The sequence below is a fragment of the Rhineura floridana genome, chromosome 2, assembly GCF_030035675.1.
Source record: "Rhineura floridana isolate rRhiFlo1 chromosome 2, rRhiFlo1.hap2, whole genome shotgun sequence".
Taxonomy (NCBI): domain Eukaryota; kingdom Metazoa; phylum Chordata; class Lepidosauria; order Squamata; family Rhineuridae; genus Rhineura; species Rhineura floridana.
Genome location: NC_084481.1, coordinates 167,855,678 through 167,870,816, shown reverse-complemented (window position 1 = coordinate 167,870,816; position 15,139 = coordinate 167,855,678). Strand labels below are relative to the sequence as shown.

At 43.3% G+C, this 15,139-nt stretch overlaps 1 protein-coding gene across 1 annotated transcript; it reads left to right on the top strand.

Moving 5' to 3' along the window:
- The first annotated feature begins 218 nt into the window (after positions 1-218).
- Positions 219-6,781, top strand: LOC133377372 (acyl-coenzyme A thioesterase 1-like). The gene is made up of 3 exons (XM_061611346.1): positions 219-830; positions 1,842-2,044; positions 3,257-6,781. Exons 1-3 carry the CDS (start codon positions 377-379, stop codon positions 3,854-3,856), a joined length of 1,257 nt encoding a protein of 418 aa, XP_061467330.1. The 5' UTR covers positions 219-376; the 3' UTR covers positions 3,857-6,781.
- Positions 6,782-15,139: the final 8,358 nt, after the last annotated feature.

Here is a 15,139-nt window from a genome sequence, read left to right as displayed (position 1 = left end):
AAGTCACAGACCGCCAATGGTCTCCAGACCACAGTTTGGGAACCACTGTCATAGGGTGTTATCATCATCCTAGCCTCTGTTGAATACATCGTTTGACACAAATTTCCTGCCATTCAGCAAAGTTCTTGAAAGCAGGCAGCATTGTGAATCTGCCTCCTTTACGAACAACTCCCCTTTAAAAGTTAATGCCGCAAGTACGTTACGAACTACATTTCCCAGAAGTCTCAGCGACTGACTGCAATACCCTTTGGACTTTATAATCGGGTAGCGAAAGTTACTTGATGGGGCGGAGAGTAACCAAAGAACGTCGCTTGAATGACAAAAGTTGGTGCGTTCTGAAAAGGCCTCGGGGTCGTTCTTTAGTAAAGTAGGGCGGATGGAGGCGAGAATTCTCGTCTTGCCTTCTCCCACCGGCCTGTGTGACGATCCTGTCCAAGTCAAAATAGAGGGTCTCTCGCCGCTGCAGGAGGTCACGCTCAGAGCGTCCTTGGTGGATGAAAACGGGGAACTTTTCCAATCGTTCGCTTTCTACAGGGCTGCGAGTGATGGAGAGCTTGACCTCAGCTGCTCTGCGTCGCTGGGCGGGAGCTATTCGGGAGTCGAGCCCATGGGCTTACTGTGGTCACTGGAATCCAAGACGCCCTCCAAACGGCTGGCTAAGAGGAACGTCCTCACCCCTTTCTGTGTCACCTACGAGGTGTACGAGGGGCGCGGAGTCACCGGCCCGCTCCTAAGCAAGTGCTGCAGCGAGAGGAGGTTTCTGGCAGAGGGGGTGGAGAGGATCCCAGTGCGACAAGGCAGGCTCAAGGGCACGTTCTTTCGCCCTCCCGGTGAGTTTCGTTTCGCACTGAATGGGTTAACCGAGGGTCAGGACGCTACTGCGGTTCTTGAATGAACATTTAATAGCTCACGTTTAAGTATAGGCACTTTCCTTCCTGCCTCATGGAGTTAAACATATTGGCAGAGCCCGCCCCTCCCCCCAGCTTGGAGAGAAGAGACTTTGTACCAAGGCAAGTGGAGAACCCATCCAAACTTCTGACCCAGAGGGTGGAGGACTTTTGGCCTGTCAGATTACTCCCATCAGCCACATGGCCAGTGGTCAGGGATGATGGGAGTTGAAGACCACCAATATCTGGAAAGCCGCAGGTTCTCTGTTCTAATCAATCGGTTATTTGGTTGTTTAAAAAATCAGTTTTATTTGGGACTTTATAGCCTGCTTCTATAAAATCAAGCTCAAGACAGCTTACAAAGAAGAATAAATCACAACAAAACTTTTAAAACTTAACAAAAAGTAATAAAGATAGCACCATAATACACTGTCATAAAAAACACTGTCAACAACAGTTTACATGAAACACATAAAAGCATACATTATATTTTCTAAAAATCACATAAAAACTAGCGCCGCAGCAGTTTGTCTAACTCTAGATACAATTCTAATAAAACTAAGTTATATATTTAAGCAGCAGCATTCCAACAATATATTTAGTTAGAAATTAAATATTGAATTGGTCAGGAATTGCCTGGACAATAGTCACCTTTTTACCAGGTCTCCAAAAAGATGTAAGTGTAGATGCCAAGTGTATAAAACTAGGTAAGCCTTATTTTCTTGGGGGGGGGCACCACAGAAAAGACCCACTCCCTGGCCAACACCTGCCATAATTGAGCAGGCAAGGGAACTCAGAGAAGGGGATAACCAGGTTTTTTAAAAGCATAGATAGGTTCTCATGAGAGCTCGTAGTCACTGAGATTGGTTAGCAGGAATACATGTTTGATTTTTGTGCTAATAAAATTCTACTGTAAAAAATAAGCCTTTTTCCATTAATAAACTCTCTTTCTAGGTCCTGGACCATTCCCAGGACTTATTGATTTGTATGGATCTGGAGGAGGTCTTGTGGAATACAGAGCCAGCCTCCTGGCAAGCAGAGGTTTTGTTACACTGGCTCTCGCTTACCTGGGCTTTGAGGATTTCCCAGCTTTCCCAGAGTTCATTGAACTGGACTATTTTGGTGAGGCTGTTGAATTCTTGCGGAAACAACAGCAGGTAAGAGGCTCACTAAAATTACATACTAAAATTCTTCTGTTTCTGCACTACCTGTTTTATTTATTTAAGGCATTTATACCAAAAAGGCTCTCAGAGCAGTGTACAGAAATCAAATATGAAGTGGATCCCAGCCCTCAGGCTCACAATATGAAAAGGCAAGAAACATGAGGAAAAAGGAACAGGAGGGCAGGGAAAAGCAAGTTCAAGTACAAGTTCTTAAAGTTACATTTATTTATTTTGACAATTTATACACAGCTTAATTAATTGTCTCTAAGCAGTGTACAAGTAATTCTATACAATAAAGATAAAAATCAGTTTCAGCTATGAAATCAGAATTCAGTTAAAATGCCTGCTGAAGGGAAAAAAAGTCATCAGTAGGCACCAGACTCTGGCTGCCCAGAAGAACAGAAATTCTTTGCCTATGTCAGTGACTGTTCAATAGCCGACTTGCTCTTGATAAGAATAGTCTCTCCCACCCAGATGAGATCCAAGAGCAGAGCTTGTGACAATGTCCAGGCCTGGAGAACAGGGCAGTTTCTGCCACTCAGTTCTTCCCTCAGACACTGACAATGCCCAGTTATATGCCCCCTTTAGTTTCCTAATAGCAACAGGGGGATTTTTTTTGCATTACACAGTAGCAGTGAACACTTCTAATCAGTGGGCTGCCCGTTAACTACCAGGCCAAGTTCAAGGTACTAGTTTTGGTGTACAAACCCCTACACAGCTTGAAGCTGGGATACCTGAAAGACCGTCTTATCCCTTATATACCCAGTCGATCACTGTGCTCTGCAGGTGAGGGCCTCCTGCAGATACCATCTTATCAGGAGGTCAGTTCCACACCATAGGAAGCAGACCTTTAGGTAGTGGCACCTACCCTTTGGAATTCCCTCCCCTTTAAATATTAGACAGGTGTCATCTCTGTTATCTGTTCAATGCCTATTGAAGACCTTCCTCTTTCAACAAGCTTTTTAAGTAGAGGCCTTATCCCAGTCTTTGACTCTGCTGGAACTGCTTTTTAAGATGTTTTTAAAGTTGTTTTTAAAAGGCTTTGTTTTAATATGTTTTAAAGTGCTTTTAGTATTTTTGTTTACCGCCCTGGGCCCCTTCTGGGAGGAAGGGCAGGATATAAATTAAATAAATAAATAAAAATAATTAGGGGGTGCAACTGACAAATGTGGACTAATGGCAATCTTTGTCCCAATATTGTTTCAGGTGAAAGCTACAGGGATTGGAGTCTTAGGGCTTTCTAAGGGAGCAGATCTTGCCCTTGCTCTGGCTACATTTTGGCCCGGCATCAGAGCAGCTATCAGCATTTCTGGCTCTGGTGTTAATACTTTTGTCCCTCTGCGAGTTAAGGGACTCACTATTCCTCCCCATCCTTGTAACCTGGAGAGGATTCAGGCCACTAGTGATTCCGAAATTGTGGATTACTCAGAAATAATGGATGATCCCAGAGACCCAGCTACCTGGCAATGCCGCATCCCTGTGGAGAAGTCCTCAGCCAAGTTCCTCTTCCTGCTGGGACAGGATGACAAAAACTGGCAAAGTGAGCTTTTCTGTCAAGAAGCTGTTTGGCGCCTGCAGCAGAGTGGGCGTCATGTGGAGTTGTACTGCTACCCTGGAGCGGGACACCTCTTAGAGCCACCCTATCTGCCCTTGTGCCATACCTCATTCCACAGGCCACTTGGGTGTCTTGTGCTCTGGGGAGGAAAATGGAGAGAACATGCAAAAGCACAGGAGGATGCCTGGCAAAGAATACTGGCCTTTTTCAGACAACATTTGCTCGATTCTACCATCAAAAGTTATTTATAGACTGCAGTTTTGTACATGTGTGAAGAAGCTGGTTCTTAATGGGCATATCCCACTTGAGATGTCAAGAGCAGGTGGCAATGCACAGTAATACCTCAACTAGCAAAGTAGATGCATCCCTGGACATTGCTTCTTTAACAGAAACTTTGGTACCAGAAGCAGGGATAACATGGAAAGAATAGGGACAGGTTCCTGCACCTGCTCATAGATGGTGGGGGCAGCTTCAACAGGGAAAGAGTGCCTACTCAGCACCCACTGACTCCCACTCCCCTCCTCTCAATTGTATTGGATCCTTCCCTCCCCAGCCCTGGGAGAAAGCAAGAAATCTCTTTGATACAAAGCAAAGGCACAAGCTGGTCAGTTTCACTGGAAAGCAAAGGCACAGGCTTGAAAGTTTATCCAAAGCTAAAGCTTAGCAAAGCTAAGCTGGTCAGTTTCACCTTAAAAAAGTCTTCCTTAAAAGGAGCTTCCTTCTTGGAGGATTTGTTAACTGAGGTATTACTGTATAGTTTTTTAGCCATTTCCAGGTATGGGGCTATTTCCAGGCACAACAGACCTCAGCTGAAGGAGTGGTAAAACGCATATGTTCCCCTCATGGTGCTTCTAGGTGGAGGGCCTGGAGCACTTTTCAGGATATAAATGTAATAATTGTGATCTGTTCAGCTTTATCTTAGAAATCAGTGTTGAAGCAACTGTCATTTTGCATCTGAAGAAAGGTATTACAAGTTTTGAATGGATAAGAAATATATCCGCTTCTCTCAAGTCATCAGTAGGTAAATTCTTTACTTCCAATATTTTGACCTAAATCTCCCTTCTATGGGCGGTTAAGGTATCTGATGCTAACTGAAAACATTCTTACCTCAGAAGTGCCCACCAAGTTAGGAATAAAATTGTCATAGTTTATTTGTGTGTTGCTGGTTTAGAAATAGATATATTTGAGAATTCTGTGTGAATGTATTTTTCACATTTGCATCTTCCTTTTGGAGATAAATTAAGGGTTGGGCTACATGTTACGTTAATGGCATGACTGGCAATCACTTGAGGTGTTTTTGAAAATTTAAATACCAGGCACAGGGTAAGGGGAGGTTTAAGGCTTTCGTGCCCAGTTGTGATCTCAGTGAAAATCCCCGCCTATCCAGCACAGTGATGACAATCCCCTCCTATACATCTGTCATTCAACTTGCAAAAAACTACAATGTGATTATTAATTGCAGTATTAATATAACATGTAGTTAGCCTCTAAGTCATCCTGCCACATTACATTGGTTTGTATGTATCCAAGGAAGTGCTAACTCTTGTTCGGTTAGCACAAGGATTTATACTTACGCAATGGAACTTCCTCTCCTGTGCACCCCCTAAATCTGCTGGGTTTCCCCCCAACCCTCCAGAGCGGATTTGGGAAGGGCATGGGATGCATGCAGGGGGAGGAGGGGTAGAAGTCCTATTGCACAAGCATAAATCTTTGTGCTTGTGGAACAAGGGCATTGGATACTGCCTGCTGTTTGTTTTGTTGATAACATAAAGATGCAAAAGAACCCTGGGATCATGGATCCATTCATCAGCTGTATATTTCATAATGTATAAGTGTTGCCACAGTTGTGGCAATACTCCCTTTCTTCTCTGTTGTGAAAGAACTAAAACAGCAACAGGCAGCAGCAGGCATTTGCATGCTATGCCAGGTGCATGGCAGTTCCCAGCTTCTGCCTCTAAACCAGGAATAGGGAAACTGTTGGACTGTAGCTTCCATTAGCTCCAACCAGCATGGCCAACGTTCAGGGACGATGGGAGGTGTAGTCCAGCAATATCTGGAGGGTCACGTTCCCTGCTGTATCTTGGCCCTCTTTGTTAAGAATGTGCTGCCTTCACTCAAAGCAGGGTGTTGGCTGATCTACCAATAGGTCCATCTCCTGTTGCACTTAGCTTATTATCCTAGAGTAAAGCAGCTATGTAAATAATGTGTTGTGGAGAACCAGGAGTTCTCCTCCTTTCAAGACTTGCCATGCCTTTGTTCAGATGCAAGATGATGCAGGTACTTCAACTCTGATTTCTAAGATGAAGCTGAACAGATTTTGTTCTCTAAATGTTAAGTCCTTTTTAAAATCAGTGAACAAGAACAATTTGGGAGTTTTTTCAGTAAGGCAGTCCAATATGTGCTATAGTGAATCTGTCTGTTTCCTCTAAAAGGAACAATAATTTAGCTCCAGAATTAACATGAGCACCTTTTAGATATTACAAGACTAAATATGTAGCTATATTAACAGAATCAGCAGTGAATAATGGATTTGCATAATTTAGACTTTAAGCATATGTGTTTTAGCCTTCTCTGTTGCATTTAACTGTCTTGCTTTGCCAGTGTTTTTATGAATTGGTTCTTGGTTTTACTGATGGCTGTCCATGATTAATTTATGTTGTACCTGTCTTGGTGTTGGTATCAATGAAGGGTGGGCTAGAAATCTTTTAAACAATATATAAATAATATCTGCCACTAGGGAAATGCAGAAAATATGTGACTATGAAATATATAATAAAAGTATTGTTTAATAAAGGTATTGTGCTTAGTATCCTACGAAGTTCTCTCACTCAGACTTCACCTCTCAGGACTGTTTATCTGCCACCTAGAAATGTGCTAATAAATACACAATCCACATGTAAACTGGGCCTTTAGGAAATGAGAGTTGACTTTTATTACGGCATAAGATTGCATGGATTAGAGTGAGTAGAGCGCAGTCCATGACATCTTATGCAAAATAAAATGTGTTAGTGTTTAGATGCCACAAAGATCTCCAAAGCTTAAGTATGTGAACTATATCTATGTATATTTGCCTTGGCTTTACCTACCCCTCCCTTTGTTCTCTCGCTCATCTTCACTATCTAAATTGTATATTGTAAGCTCTTTGGGGCAGGAACCTTTCTTTACTTATGTTGTTCTGTAAAGCACTGTGTACACTGATGTCGCTGTGTAAATCAGAAAAAAGGACTTTCTCCTTTGGCTGATGCACAGTCGAAGCCTTGCTTTCTGCTCCTGGCTTAGTGTAATTGCTCTCATTGCCCATTATTTTTGCTGGCCCTCATACTTGGACGACCAGCTGCAATGTTCATTCACTCTTCTTCATCCTGCCAAACACTTGGAATTTCACTTCTGGACTTGTCCCAGCAGCCCTCTCTAATGTTGAGCTCAAGACTTTTTCTGCTCAACTATTTTCAGCTGCTAAAAGTTGGTCACTTAAAGAAGCTGCCTTCTTCCTACATTATTGCTTGCCACTTGATGCTTCAGCACTTACTGTGACATATTTCCTATTTTGTGGCAGGATCTTGATGTTTCCTGGTGGCAACACCAGGTGCCAGTGGAAGGTGGTCCGTTAGTGCCCCACCAACTTCAGTTGCCCTCAGGCAGCCCTTGCCTGTCTATCTTCTTACTTACAACCAGACCAAGAGTTGCTACCCTTCCTCCGAACATCCAGTAATAGACATTGCTGAAGGTTCAGTTGCAGCCTGTGCCAACCTGGTGCCCTCCAGATGTTTTGGACTACAACTTCCATCAAGATGTGCTGGCTGGGGGAGGTTGTACTCCAAATGTTGTCCTGACTGGTGGGGAGTTGTACTCCAAAACATCTGGAGGGAACCAGTTTGGCGAACGCTGCTGTATTCAAATACCTGCCTGATTGGCTTATTCTTCAGTGTTCTAAAAATCAAATGCTTTCTTGTTCTCTTGTTTAAAGATGTATTTGCAAGACATAATTGTCCTGTTGCATATTATCAATTAATACTCCTTAGCAGCTGCATTTGTGAAATGGCAGACTATGAGCTGCATGATGTCTAAGTGCTCATGTGCACTTGCACACATATAGGTGGCCAGAGGCAAAGGAGGAGAGGGCTCCTACACATTTAGTTGTTGTGCGGAAGAGGGGTTTTCAGCTGGTCTAAGTATTGGAGGTTGCTTGATACCTGCTGAAAATTCCCTCTTCTACACAATTATTAAAGGTGCAGGAGCCCTGTTCTCTTTTGCGTCTGGCCACCCACGTTTATTTTAGTTATAAATATATTTGTATAACACTTTCGTTTTTTAAAAATCAAAGCGGTTTATAACGAATAAAAACCAGACAGTGAAAGACATTTTAAAAATACAGTAAAAACAAAGGTCAACTACATGTATGTGTGGTGCTGGAGATGAGATATATCCATTTTCTATTCAGAGATTTAGGCTACAATCCTTTGCACACTTACCTGGAATTAAATCTAATTGAAGACAATGAAACCTACTCTTTTGGAGGCATGCTTTGCACATATATGGAACCGGATGTTGTTGAACTCCAGCTCCCATCATGGCAAATGGCTGGGGATGATGTGAGCTGTAGTCCACCAGCATCTGGAGGGTCACAGGTTCTCCATCCCTGATGCATAGGATTGTGCCATTAACTTCCTGGGGAGAGAGCTGAGCTCTGAAGAACAACGCTAGCAGCTTCTATTCAACAAAGATTTAAGGCATTCTCCAAAGGCAAAAATAGGGATGGGGATTTACACTGGGGGCTGTCCCTGGTTGCTATTTATTTTTAGTTGTACCCTGTTTTTCCATGGGAAAAAAATGCCCACTTTGAGTGTGTGTGTAGCTCTTACATTCATATATTATGCTGAATCGACTGCATAGTTGCACGTGTTGTGAATAGAGGCTGGCAGGTGCAACAGGACCATTTGTCTTGATGACAAGCCTACTTTTAAGAGAATGATGTAAAGAAATCTCTTTTAAACAGCCAAGCAAAGTTTTCAGTGCTGTTCTGTTCTGCAGAAGGAGCTAAATTATTATTATTATTATTATCTTTATTTATACCCCGCCCTTTTCCCAAACTGGAACTCAAGGTGGCTTCCAGATAAAAATAAGTACATATAATTAAGAACCTATAAAAATATAAAACATATAAACATATAAAATCAGCATTAAAACAGGATTAAACTATTAAGATGTTAAAACCAATTAGATATACACTTAAAATACTGCAACCCAGTTTAGGAGCATACAAGTAAAACAATAACATACAGCATCCTCTTCAGTCACTACCCTTAAAACCTTCAGTTCCAAAGGCCTGCCGGAAGAACTGCACAGAGGAGGCCATTCTTGCCTCCCTAGGGAGGGAGTTCCAGAGCCTAGGGGCAGCCACTGAAAAGGCCCTATCTCATGTCCCCACCAGTCGCACTTGTGAAGGTGTTGGGATCGTGAGAAGGGTCTCTCCTGAAGATCTCAGGGCCCGGGCAGGTTCATATAGGGAGATACGGTCTGACAAATAGCCTGGACCTAAGCCGTATAGGGCTTTATAGGTCATCACCAGCACTTTGAATTGTGTCCGGAAACAGACTGGCAGCCAGTGGAGCTGTTGCAGCAGGGGAGTTGTATGGTCCCTGTAACCAGAGAAGACGATACATTACATTGAGGCAATTTTGGAAAAGGATTTAAAAACAAAAACAAAATTCCCTGCTCCAAGTCCAGGGAATTGCTCCAAGTCCATGAGTGTGACTGCACAACACCACAGTCACATCAGTGTACTGGGACTGGAGAACACACATGCAGGGGCGTATTCTGCATTCATCTGGCTACTTCATTTTCTTTTGTCTCATAGCATCAAAATGATCTTTATTAGGAATCAATCTCTACTCAAAACAAGTCAGAACTTATAAATCTATCTGAATGCATGCTTCCTTGTGAACTCTGTCATTTAGCAAGATTTTTGGGAAAGCCTGGTAAATTTATACAGATGTGTTGGTTTCCATAGAATTACAGCTATCTATTGAGTAGTGGTTAAGGTACTGGACTATGGCCTAGGAGACCAGGGATCGAATCCCCACACAGCCATGAAGCTCACCGGGTGACCTTGGGCCAGTCACTGCCTCTCAGCCTCAGAGGAAGACAATGGTAAACCCCATCTGAATACCGCTTGCCATGAAAACCCTATTCATAGGGTCACCATAAGCTGGAATTGACTTAAAGGCAGTCCATTTCCATTTTTCATTGCATTTAGTTAATATCAATTCATTAATGAATCACTGTATTACTATGCATTTAGAAGCTATATATCTTGTTAGTACCTGGTGAGAGAATGGCTAGATGATGATGATTACTATTTATTAAATTATATACTGCTCACTTGCCAAAATGGCTTCTGAGTGGTTTACAAGTGTAAAACCTATTTGTTTTTGAATTGTTTTGTATTTTTATTTATATTATTGAATATTTTAGGTTAGATACCTTTTGTTTATGTATTGTGAATTTTTTAAAAAAATATAAAACCAATTATAAAAATATATCAGCAGAATTAAAATAACACAATAAACAATTTCATCAAAACATGAAAAACATCCATAATTAAAATGTACAATAAAACAGGGCCATTAAAACAGTATAATCATTAAAAACAGTTAAAAGTAATTAAAACCATTAGATCAGGAGGTTCAGGTCAGGAGAACAAGGCCTGTCTAAACAGGTGTGTCTTGAAGAGTCGGTGGAATGCCAGTACTGAAAAAAATGTACTTCAGCTGAGAGAACATTCTACCACACTGGCGCTACCCATGAAAAGGCCCACCTCTGTGTTACTACAAGTCAGTAATCAGGTCATGGCAAAACTAGCCGAGTTCCATTTGCTGATCTTAATGCCCTTACCAGTCAGTGGACAGTCTTTCGTGTAACCTGGCCAGAGTTGTTTAGGGCTTTATGTTTAAATTGAATTGAATTATTCTTATTATTATATTTATTTCCACTCTTCACCAGTAGGTTGAAGGGTGGGTTACAGAAATTTAAAATACAATATTAAAAACAGTTAAAACACATCAGTTTCACAAGAACAGGATGGATCCTGAAAACATACCTCTCAAGTGTCGAAGGCCATGGTAAAGAGGTGCTTCTTTAGCATTAGCCGAAAATAGTACAGCAAAGTTGCCAGATACACCTCTGTAGGGTAGGGAATTCCACAACTTAGGGGCTGCCACAAAGAAAGCCCTGTCCCAAGCCATCATCTCCTCAACTTCTGAGGGTAGCGGAATTACCATTTACTGTTGATCTTAACACCTGAGAGGGTATGTAGAGAAGCAGACAGTTTCTGACATATTTTTGGCCTAAGTCATTTAGGGCTTTAAACATTAACATGAGCACCTTGAACAGGCAACCAGTGCAATTGTTTTAGAAAAGAGGTTATATGAGCTGTAAAAGCAACCCCAACCAGTAGCCTGGCTGCTTATTTTGGGCCAGCTGAAGTTTCCGAGTCATCTTCAAAAGTAGGCCCACATAGAGCAGATTGCAATAATTAAATAAAGTAACAGGATCTTAAAACTGTTTTGGTAGTTAATAGGGAGCCAGTGTAGTTTCCTTAGCACTGGCATGCTATGTGCCAGATAAGGAGTACCGCTCATCACCTGGCCTACAGCATTCTGCACCAGCTGCAGTCTCTGCACCAGCTTCAAGGGAAGCCCTATAGAGAGCGCATTGCAATAATCTAAACATGAGGTTACCAATGCCAAATGTGAAGTTACCAGTGCTAAACATGAAGTTACCAATTACCACTGTTATCACAGTGGCCAAATTACCCTTGTACAGGAAAGGGCATAGTTGATAAACCAGCCAAAGCTGGTGATAGGTGATAGATGGCTTTGCCGTGGAGGCCATATGGGCCTCAATGAACAAAGATGGTTCAAAGAGCTCTCATCAACTGCATACCTGTTCTTTCAGTGGGAGTACAACCTCATCCAGAACAGGCAAACTCCCCAGTTTTCGGTTATGGGAACCACTCACCTTCAATGTCTGTCCATTAGCAGGATTCAGTTTCAGATTGAAATACGAGAAATGTGGCTGGCAAGCAGGAGTATGTGGGTACACAGTGCATCTATTGGCTGAGGCTATGAGAAACTTTTCCTCTTCCTGATATGATGAAAATCCAGTAGAATAAATGGTGCAGATGATGACATTTGGCAGGGCACATTAACCAATCCTATTCAAACATAAGCCCCATGGAGTTCAATGGTACTTATTCCCAGGTAAGTATGTATTAGACTGCAGCAGAAGAATGCAAACAGTAGCAGATACAGAAAATTGTTTAGGAGACAAGTGAATGTCCAGAAAAGTCCTCAATGCATGATACAAATTACCAACAATAAACATTAGTTTCTCTTTGGTTCAGTCTAGTAATTTCTTTTAGAAGGAAACTACAGTGATGAGAACATTCATAACACTAACAGAGGTTTGGTGTGGTGTAATGATTGTAGTGTTGGATTAGGACTATGGACTTTATGGCACCCAATCTTAGCCACTATGCTACACCCGGCGAAACATATTCCTCTTACAATGAAATCCTATGATGCATGTCAACTCAGAAGTAAGTCCAGGAGGGAAGGGAAGGAACGTCTTTAGGCTGGAGATGGGAAACCTGCAGTCCTCCAGATGTTGATGGACCCCAGCCATCGTAGCTAATAGTGAGGGATTATGGGAGTTGTATTCTAACATCTGGAGGGTTCCCTGCAACTGGTTTTAGGCTGCACTTTTATTTTTGGAGGTGAAGGTATTTCTATTAATATTTACCACCCATAGTTACCAGTGCATTTATATGTATAAACTCTATTCATTTTGTTGTTGCTGTTGTTATGTGCCTCCAAGTCGACTATGACTTATGGCGACCCTATGAATCAGTGACCTCCAAGAGCATCTGTTATGAACCACCCTGTTCAGATCCTGGAAGTTCAGGTCTGTGGCTTCCTTTATGAAATCAATCCATCTCTTCTTTGGCCTTCCTCTTTTTCTATTTCCTTCTGTTTTTCCAAGCGTTATTATCATTTCTAATGAATCATGTCTTCTCATTATGTGTCCAAAGTATGAAAAAAGCGGGTAAGAGAAAAATCAACTCATTTGAAATGTGGTGTTGGAGGAGAGCTTTGTGCATACCATGGACTGCAAAAAAGACAAATAATTGGGTGTTAGGAAAAATTAAATGAGAATTATCACTAGAAGCCAAAATGATGAAACTGAGGTTATCATACTTTGGACACATCATGAGAAGACATGATTTGTTAGAAAAGACAATAATCCTGGGAAAGACAGAAGGAATAGAAAAAGAGGAAGGCCAAACAAGAGATGGATTGATTTCATAAAGGAAGCCACAGACCTGAACTTCCAAGATCTGAACAGGGTGGTTCATGACAGATGCCCTTGGAGGTCGCTGATTCATAGGGTCGCCATAAGTCGTAGTAGACTTGGAGGCACATAACAACAAATACACAAATCAATGATCCTGTATGCTAACCTAAGAGGGTTAGATTAAATATTAAACTGAGTATGCTATAGAGCAGAGCCCTACATGGAAACATGGAAACCTTCCTGTGATCTAATTATAAAGCCAGGTATGTATAGTATAAGGTGATACCAGTTGCATGAAACCTGCTAGGTCTGCATTGAAATACAGGAATGTAGGAAGCTGCCTTATACTGAGTTAGATCATTGGTCCATCTAACTCAGTGTTGTCTACCCTGATTGACATGATTTCAGACCAAATTATCCCCAGTTCTCATCAGATTGGGGATGCGCATGGATTTGAAAAAATCTGACTTAATACCAGATTTTTATGAAGTCCGCATGTCTGCTGTCTTTGAATTTCTGTGGAAAATCCATGGGATTTAAAAAGATTTCATGCCATGGTCTCCCAAGCCCCCTGGCCACCTCTGCAGGGCTGGAAATGGCTGAAGAGGCTGCAGCCAGGGCCAGAGAGGTGGATCCCCCTCTCCAGGAGATCTTGCTTCTTTTGCTCTCCTCTGAAGAGTCTGCAGAGACGGCCAGCAAGCTCATGCTGGGTTCTGCCTAAGCGGCCTATCTTCTCCCTTTGAAAAGTTTTTGTTTTTGAAAGCAAGACAGGGAGAAAGCTGGCTGAGGCTTGCTCCCTGGTTACTGGAGCTGGCACGAAGTCAATACAGTAAGGATTGGAGGTAGTAGGCATTTAAAAGATTAATAGAATGGAGATTAAAGAGGAAATGTGAGATGCTCTAGGCTTCCCTGTTAATCTCTATGGTATTAAACCTGTAAAACCTTGTTCCTAACGGAAGTTTTGAACTGGATGAAAGCAGACGGTTGTTGCGCCCCAGGCTCAAGGGGAGTTAGATCAGGGAGAGGAGTCAGATGAGGAGGAGGTCCCTGGGGACATTGTAGGAGGGGTGCTCTGTCAGCCCTCAGACTTCCTTGCCCATCCCTCCTGTCGAGGCAGATCCTGCCCCTTCTGTGAGTTCCCCATCTGAGCTGTTGGGAAGTGACCCTTCATGTGCGCCAACCCTGCCCACACCGGAATCCCCGCCTGGCACTTCAAATGCTTCCCCACCAACCAGCTTCTCACTCCCTGAGGTCACGCCGTCACCCAGCAAACCCCCACTGTCAGATGGGGCATTGGAGGCTCGCCTCCCCTCACCCTGCGTGAGAAGGCACGAGAAGCGGGACTCTCAGAGGGTGAAACTGCAGAGGAGCCATTGGTTACAGCCCTTCCCTACTTAAGAAGGTGCCCACCCAGACTCTAGTGCTGAGTCAACTCTCCCCACACGCTGCAGAGACTGCTTAGTTAGACTAGTCAGGGCAAGTAGTGAGTCAGAGTAGACAGGTGTATGAAGCACACTGCTTTGGATGTAACCATTACAATAATAAAATGAGACTTAAATCAAGCCTCGCCTCCGTCTCATGTTTTGGACTCTGGGCAGGACAATGGTAGCAGAAACAGCGGCGTCACTAGCGGGAGTGCAGGGGGGGGTGCGGACCTCCAGCATGCGCCCTCCCAGGTGCACGGACGGTGGTGGCTGGTCTGGTGCGCGCACGCACGCACTCACTCACTCACCACATGCTCCAGGCTGGTGGTGGAAGGCCCATCCTGGCTTCACCACCAGTGAGCGGGCGCCTGCTGTTGGTCTCGCCCGCCCGCCTCCGAGGAGGAGTTGGCTGCGCCGACCCGGAGTGCTTCTCAGCTCCTTTGCCGGCCAACGGCGCGAGGCGTCTCTGGGAGTAACCCCCCTCAGGGTGTCACCCGGGTGCGGTCCGCACCCTCCGCACCCCGGTAGTGACGCCCCTGAGCAGAAACAAAGAAGAGTTGGAACTGCATTCCAGTTCAACAGAATGCTAGTGGATCAGGGCCAGCAAGCGTATTCCAGCCTGATATCAGACATATGTGTGACCACTATTCTTGCCATTATTTTTATTTATGACAGCCAGTGTGGTGTAGTGGTTAAGCTGTTGGACTAGGACTGGGAAGACCAGGGTTCAGATCCCCACACAGCCATGAAGCTCGC

What these genes read in the sequence shown, in the direction of transcription:
- LOC133377372 (XM_061611346.1), top strand. Translation starts at nt 377, where the DNA reads ATGGAGGCGAGAATTCTCGTCTTGCCTTCTCCCACCGGCCTGTGTGAC. An exon ending in CACGTTCTTTCGCCCTCCCG is followed by an intron (nt 831 to 1,841) that starts GTGAGTTTCGTT and finishes CTCTCTTTCTAG; the next exon opens with GTCCTGGACCATTCCCAGGA. An exon ending in TCTTGCGGAAACAACAGCAG is followed by an intron (nt 2,045 to 3,256) that starts GTAAGAGGCTCA and finishes ATATTGTTTCAG; the next exon opens with GTGAAAGCTACAGGGATTGG.